Genomic DNA, 8,033 nt, shown 5'->3' with positions numbered 1-8,033 from the left:
GTTAAGATTCCTCTTGCTCCTGGCTCCGCTGCAGCTGATTGTCTACTCTTGGCTCAGCATCCTCCCCTCCTATCCCAAATATTGCCCTGCAAGAAAGACTTCATCCAAGAAGAAACCCCCAAACACCTATAGGTGGGAGACAGAGCTACATAGCAGTATCCTCTTTACAAAGCTTTGGCAGGGATACATCAGTCATTTGCCCTGTACAAATAGAAATAAGAGTCGGTGTTGACACTGCCCCAAAAATCCTGGGGTCTGACACATTACATGATACTGTAGACAACTTCCACCCAGCAGTTACAGAGAGTCTTAACGCTGCCAAATGGAACTGCAAAGATGAGACTGAGGAAGCAAAAAACCGCTCGAGTCTCTGTAAGCAACTGTGAAAGTGTCATTTTTCTTCTTGCTAATAGTAAATTGGCCTGTACGTTGCTCTCAGACACCCTTCTCTCACATTTAAATACTATTAATTTTCAATTATCTTTCATCCTCCTTCACCTTAGAACACAAGTGTAAAGTCTCCAGCTGACTATTTCTGGAACTTCAAGCTCTACGAAAATAATTATTTTGGCTCTTCATATTCAGACTATTAAAAAAAGAAAAGTTTACACCCATTCATTTAAGGCATTTTCGAGATTAAAGAAACCATAAAGACGTGTTTAACCACAGAAGACCATGTTTTCTAATAATATGGAGGAGCTTTTCACATCCTCCTAAAGCAGGGAAAATAAAAAAAAAAAGAACAATCCTGCGGCATGATTCCAGCCTGGGAAGCCCAGTTCATCCCTCTTCCCTCCAACACACACTCCCCTGGATGGAAATACAAACCAATAAAATTCTGCTCTACAGAAAATCCACGTCAGCTGGGCACTTTTAATGGAGCAGTATGGAGGGAAACACAACACACTTTGGGCCCAACCCTCCCTCATGGGGTGGGCTGTCAGAAAACCAGAAGCTACACAAAATCATATACTCCCCATCTACCTATATCCTCTTGTTTTCTTGTTTTGTGCATCAAAACGGAGATGAGCCTCCGTAGCCGGTCACCACGCAGTGCCAAGGCACATCTTTCCCCAAAAGGAGGGACACGGGTCAGGGCAAAGGGGTGTGATGTTTCACAGCCACTTACTCTTCTTCCGGCCTCGTTGTTGTGCAGGTTCATCAAGATGCGGGCGCTCTCGTAGGAGCCTCTCTGGTAAACTCTCTCGCGCTCCCGGGCATCCACGAACTCCTTGGCGAAGCGGTATCCGTACTCGATGTTATCCCCACAGCCACCCCAAAGCCAGTCCCGGGGCAAGTCCTTAGGCCGTGCTGCTCGGCTGCAGCCGCAGGAGGAGAGCTCGCCCTCCCGGCAGGCACGGCTCATGGCATTGACCACCCCGGCTGCGCTCACCGCATAGGTGAATGCCGTCTCCCGGCTGCCTGCACGGAAAGATAAGTGGTGTTACAGTAGAGACCATGCACACTGCTCCCTGCTCACCAACAGGCTGGGAGGGCAAAGGCTCTCCTGGAGTCACCAAAATTCCTTAATCTACTAAAAGTTAAGAGTAACTCCGAAACATGCTCCTCAAAACATCTCCACTCCAAAGAAAACAAGCAAAACCCATCCCAGGTAGAGCATACAAGGTGTTTGTGAAGAGCAGGAGTCACTTCTCATTCATGCTGGTGAAAGCGTGGATGAGAGAGCAAGGAGGAGGAGCAATGGCCAGAACACGATGCCAGCGGGGCCAAAGCAACCGTGCCTGCATGTGAGGGGCAGAAAAGGAAACAGACTCCCTGTCTTTCAGAAAAAAAAGAGATGTTAAATACAACTTTTAAAAGTCTGGTTCTTAAATTACTACTTCTCAAACATGATTTATGCACTTCACCCACTTGTTCCAATTTATTTAAAGTTGCAGAGTTCCACAAAGCCTCCTGATATCAAAAGAAATGCGCAGAAAAATAACACACAACTTTTCACCCTACGCATAAGCCAGGCACTTCTATAGGAGCTATTTGAAACTAAAAACAACCTGTGCTGTTTAGTATCCACCACTCCAGTTCATGTGAATACGGCTAGTAAGTGAGTCCACGGACAATCATCTTTACATATTACAGGGAAGAAAAAAAACCTTGGCACAAGGCAGCTTTGAAGATTTTCTGTTGCGTCTACTGCCCTTAAATGGAAATTGAAAACCTTGAGTTTCACACTTTCAGAAGAAGTTACAATATCCACAATGTAAGATACGGCCCATCCTCTTGATGGCATCTAACCCCACCTTTATTTAGAGCCTGACTTACTCTATTGCTTTTCCAAGGATGCTACAAGTGACAATTACAACTAGAAAAGCTTTCAAAAAAACCCCAACAACAACCAAACAAAAAACCCAAACCAAAACTTGCACCAGAGAGCCCACTTGAAGCTTGCTTTTTATCTTAAAAGACAGCATCCCACCAGGTCTTTTCCCCAGAAGATTCCCAGAATTACTAAGAACAGACTAAATTTTTTCTTTTCAATGTATATGATTTAAGTTTTCTTCCTAATCTTTAGTCCAATCACTAGATCAAGCTAGTTTTTAATCTTGTATAATCAAGATTTTTCATAGAGAACAGCATGGGCCTCTCTAAAATTAGGGCTTTAAGACGTTGTGTTTTGGACATGTCATATGTATTTAGGCAGCAAGATTTTGAGGCAGAAACTCTTTGTACAAGACTTACCATAACAGGTCAAATCTAATAAGGGTTTCTGAGCACTTCTGGAACATAAATAATTTGCAGTCTGGTCCGTATTTAACATCAAGATGACACCATACTCAGAGCAGCTTTGTTAATATAACAGCTGTCATCCACTGGATTAATTTTAGTAATAGATGCTGGTTTTAAATGGGAAAAATCAGAAGTTTTATGTTGGGAAAGATGAGGAAGAGGAGAAGCACTTTGCTCCCTTACTTACAATGGTCTACTCTCACAGATACCTGCTCGTGGAAGTACTTCTATGAATGATGGGAATAAAGGGTTACAAAAGTAGCCTTTTCAGTTAAAAAAAGATTTGGCTTTATGCAGGGACTTACGCCTTGCATTGACTCAAACTATAGTGGGGGAACCTCACAGAGATTTTAATGTTCCCATTTGTTCCATAACACATATTTTTGGATTAATTCCTTAAGCAAAATTTCCACTAGATTTAGAGGAAAGAAACGTGGTCTGCTTCGGACCACAGGACTTGCCTCTTCCTTCTGTTTTATTCTTTTTCAAGTTTAGTTAGCTCATGCTTTCATATTGTTAACTACGTCATTTATTGCAGGATTTAAACTCATAAAGCAGACTTTTTTTGACTAGTTTTCATTCTTATCCTGGAGCATATTTTGAAGAACTTAATCTTAGTGGGAATGAAAAGGAAAGGCTGGGGTACAGAAAGGAGAGTCGCCCCAAAAATTCCTTCCTTGAACATTTAAAATCATAAAATCATAAAATAGCATCCGCTGCTAAAGGAGATTTCAAGCCCCCGCAGGTTGTAAGCCAACGCTGCCTCACAGGTCAGGGACCCCAGGCACACACGAAGAGTGATGGTTCCACATGGATGAGTTACTCTTTTTTTCTTTTTCTTTTTTTATAAAGTCTTTAGGCACAACTGTGCTTTCCTTCACTGTCAAACGTATCTGTCTTTTCCCACAGTCCAGCATTTCTCTCTATTGTAGCCATGGCAAGGAAACACACATTCCAAACCTGTTCGCGTCCCCTCTTGCCCATATATATATAAAACATAGAAATGGAACTGTTCAATATACATACACTGTAGGAAGCCACCCACAGAGCTAAGCTTTACACTTGATATTAATAAGTCTGTGAAAACAGAACTTTTTTTTTTATACCTGAACCTAAGATACAAAATGTTCTTTGTCTTGCATTTTAAAAGCATTCAGCATCAAGCAACAGGCATGAATAAACTGGACCCCAACTACACCAAGCTGTTGGGGGAGGATCCAGACATTTTATGTTCTGTTAGCACTTCTTTGCTGTTTGGAAAGCCCAAGCAGAGCCAGCCCGGGGCCAGCCACAGAGTCAGGAGCTGGCGTGAGGCGGTGCAGGCAGCAAGGACTGTGGCCTGACCTGGGAACCAGCAGCAAAGGAGAGCAGCAGAGAACAAAAGCCCTAAAATTTTGCAGCTCAATAAGCCATAGAGCAAGTTTCCAAAGCCAATGCTAGGTTTATTTGTACAGCTTTAGCTAACTTTGCAGGATAAATCCTGGAAGAAAGACTGTCCCTTTATACAGTGTGGTAATTACTGTGCTGTCAGTCAGCGCTTTGCCCAGGCGCTCTCCCGCGTGCAGCCAGCGACAGCACGTCCTCAGCTGACAAAATTCTCCCAAACTCTGCGCTCTCAGACCCTGACTACTATCTTCTCACGTCGGTGACTGTAAGGAGTATCTGACAGTCCCCGACAAGCCAGGGTATGACAGGCTGAGGTAAAACTGAACCAGGCTCTAAAAGTACTTAATTCTCCCTCTACCCAGAGGAACAGCCACTGGTCATTACTGAAGGTCAGCATGAAATAATACAACTGTTACCCACACCACCTTTCTTGTTCTCAGTGAATACGCTCTTTAGGCTCTTTAACTCTTGAATATGGCTATTAACCTTGCTTCCATCTGCAATTAGAATAAGTGGCTTAATTACATGATGAATTGCTGTGCAGACATCAGCTAATACAGTCATATTCAGAAGAAGGGTGCAGCAATGGTATTTAACTTGAAAGAAACCACCTTTAAATAGATCTGTCATACTTGGGGAGTGCAGAAACGTCTATTCCAGAGGTAGACACCACAAATCACAGACCAAGTCCTGTAAACCTCTTCACACCAATATTCCTCTTGAGCTAATTTTCACTTGCTTGGGTAATAAATAAGGGTTGAAGGAGAAAGGTCAAAATTTTAAACACGTTATTTTTCTGACATTTGTTAGATTATTAGAACAGAAAGGTGTACAGAATAAAGATTCATGTTTCATGTGCTTCTAGACTTTTGCTCAGGTAGGGCAAAAAACCAAACTTGATGATGGGGTTAATACTGCGCTTGCAAAAAGCCTAGGGAAGGCTCTTTATCTCAAATCAGCTGCTCCAATTGATACTTTTATGCAATAGGATTTTTTTCCCTGTTTGTCTGAGAATCTCCAAATAAAAAGTTATTTTACAAAAAATAAGACCAAATATGAACTGATGTATTCCTTCAATATTAACTGGAGTTAGCCCATTTACAGATAAACCTAGCTTGAGTTTGACTTTAAAACTTTATTTTTTTTAAAGCAGGAAAGGAAAACAGTGACGTAAAAGCTTTAGTTTACACCTCCAGCTAAGAAGCACTGCTGAATTTGTCAGTGTACTGATCACTACATAAAAGATCACAACTGCCACCCAGAAAAATAGGTGTTTTCAGCTGCTAACACAGAATCAGCAGTCTGTCTTGGGAAAGTCAGAGGGAGGTTTCACCATGGACCCAATTCAGCAGCACTGGTTAAAATTTTGCCAAGGACTCTAAAATGCGATGAGGTCCTTAAACGTCAGGAAAGGCTGGCAGCACGTGAGCACTGGAGAAGTACATTTCAAAGAGGATCTGAGAGGGAAAGGGTTGGGTGCCCACCAAATCGTGATAAGATGTTAAACAGGAATCTATCTTTCTTACCAGTGACATGATTACATTAAACATGAGTTACAAGGACAACCACACACATTGCTCCTATAGAACTGACTTTATAAAAATTACCCCGCTACATTATTTTTAACATGTATCTAACTTTCTCAAAAAGACAAAATGTTACCATTATAAGGAAATAAGCAAGAAGTAATTGACAGAACAAAACACTGACAGACAGAGCAGCAATTTTCAGTTAACCTCCAGATCAGGAGCAATTTATTATGCAACTGCTAACTTTGGAACTAGACATGTACGTCTTTAATCTTACAAGACACTACTGTTTCTAATTCTCTTAGGTTGCCTTCATTTTGTCTCAGGTTTTCTGAAAGGAAATTTCAGAGACGCATTTTTCCATTCTCCTCTATTCCCATTTGCAAATATATACTACTTTGTTTTCCAAGACACATGGATGGACAGTGGTGGGAAATCACCTCCAGCTAAAAATAATTCAACTCCTTTGCCAACTTGTAAAAACACTTGATTGTATACAGTACTCAGTAAGAACCTAGCAAGAGTTTCAAGTGCAGAACAGTATGTGCCATACATATCCTTAGACAAGAGTTTAATTATAAAGATGTTGCTTCCTACCTATCTGCATGACTCTGCCAAAAACAGAGTTGTTGTCCACAGTGCTGCAATTCCATCTTCTATGTCTGAACTGATACTGGCATTCCTTAATGCCCGTCTTTGCACCCTCTCCAATGAATTGCATGTGGTCCTGATACAACTGGCAGAGCTTCTTCTGTCCTTGGGAAAGCCCTGCTAGCTGGCTACATAGTGGCTGGGCTCCTATGATATATACCTCTGACATCTGGACAGGGTTCATGGGGTTCATAGGGTTCATCCCTAAAGACCTGCATAAAGAAAGATTTGGATTAATAAAGGAAGAACTAAAAAAACAAAACAAAACAAAACAAAACAAAACAAAACCCACACACAGAAGAAAAAAGGTCTATAAATCCCGTTACTGAAGTGTGTCTTACACATGTGTATACAAGTCCTGGGTTTGCTAACAGGTGAGAATGGAAACACTTAAATATGAAACTTCTGCTCTAAAGACAGCACAGAACAGGAATTAGTAGTTCCCATTCATATTATCACCATACATTAGGGACTGAAGTAAGATGCAGATTCTGAAGACTTACATCTAGGCAGCCCTTTACCAACTTAAATGGATGTAGTAAAAATAATGGAAGCTCCAAACAACCGCAAGGCCAGAAAAATAAAAAGCAAAACCAAAAAAACCTCCCCAAACTCCAATTTGTTTTAACACACATTTTAGATTTCAATCTGGATTTTTCAATCTGTTCTATCAAAAACAAATAGGGAAACCTTTAACAAGCCAGAACTTAGAAACTTGCTACAGACTACTTCTAGCTTCATCCAATCGACACACAAAAACACAGAAGTACATTCACTATAAACAAAACCAACTTTGTTGCCTTAATTCTTAAAGTGCTCTTCACATTTTAATTAAAAAGTGGCCATTAGCCTGAAAATAGTCACTTGAAACAGTACAGAAACACCTATTTCAAGAACTCCCAGCATCGTACACTATACAGAAAGAGATAATTTGCCAAAGCAGAAGTTTAAATGTATTGCTTTGTAACAAAATACCTTGATAAACATTTAAGTTACAGAAAAGTTCAAGCCAAAACTTTAAAGTTTTACTCGTAAATCAACATTCTCTTTTCTATATGCAAAATTTCTATCTAAGGGAGTTGAAATGACTCTTTTAAGAGAGACAATTCTCATAATTTAGGGATGAACAAATCCACAGAAAATCTACTTTACAGCATTCTAAAACCTGAATTTTACAGCATGAGATGCTGCACATTTACACTCATTCGAGAGACTCGTTCATTTTACTGCACAACGTATTACAACGAAAACATCTGCTGTCTCGTTCATGCGGTACTCCCTCAGAAACGAAGTACAGAAGAAGTAAATACACATTTAATCAAGCAAATCTTGACACCCCCTTTTAAAACCAAGTTGATACAAGATGCTTACCACCACGAGCTGGCTTCTATTACAACCTGGGTAAAAGAGGAGAAAACGGCCAGAGCCACTATGAGTCGGAGAAGCCATTGTACCGCCAACTGTCCCCAAAGCACCTCCTTGGATTAATACTGCAGTGGATTTCTGGAGGGGGAGAAAAAGAAGCAGATTGTTTATTGCTTCTCAGACCATTTTTGAGCATTCAAGTTTAAACAACGGAAGTATTCGGGGCCCCTTTTCACTTGACTCCGACTCGCCTGTCCTTCTCCTCGCCGAGGCTCTGGTGCCAGACGCAGGCACGTCGCGGCTCCCGCTCCACCGGGCAAAACCCACCCCTGCACCCCCACCCCCCCGCGGACACCG

General features: G+C 41.3%; 1 protein-coding gene across 1 annotated transcript in view; it reads right to left on the bottom strand.

The window, feature by feature from the left end:
- The window catches only part of WNT5A (wingless-type MMTV integration site family, member 5A), an 8,991-nt gene extending 1,047 nt beyond the window's left edge, over positions 1 to 7,944 (bottom strand). Inside the window, 4 exon segments of the mRNA XM_010180614.1 lie at positions 1,130 to 1,422; positions 6,258 to 6,523; positions 7,683 to 7,748; positions 7,750 to 7,944. Coding sequence (XP_010178916.1) covers positions 1,130 to 1,422; positions 6,258 to 6,523; positions 7,683 to 7,748; positions 7,750 to 7,760 — 636 coding nt within the window. The 5' untranslated portion in view covers positions 7,761 to 7,944.
- Between the last annotated feature and the right edge of the window lie 89 nt (positions 7,945 to 8,033).

Source organism: Mesitornis unicolor, unplaced genomic scaffold (genome assembly GCF_000695765.1).
Source record: "Mesitornis unicolor isolate BGI_N332 unplaced genomic scaffold, ASM69576v1 scaffold24223, whole genome shotgun sequence".
In the NCBI taxonomy this organism is placed as follows: domain Eukaryota; kingdom Metazoa; phylum Chordata; class Aves; order Mesitornithiformes; family Mesitornithidae; genus Mesitornis; species Mesitornis unicolor.
The sequence above is the reverse complement of the archived record's forward strand: the minus strand, read 5'-3'. Positions and strand labels throughout refer to the sequence as shown.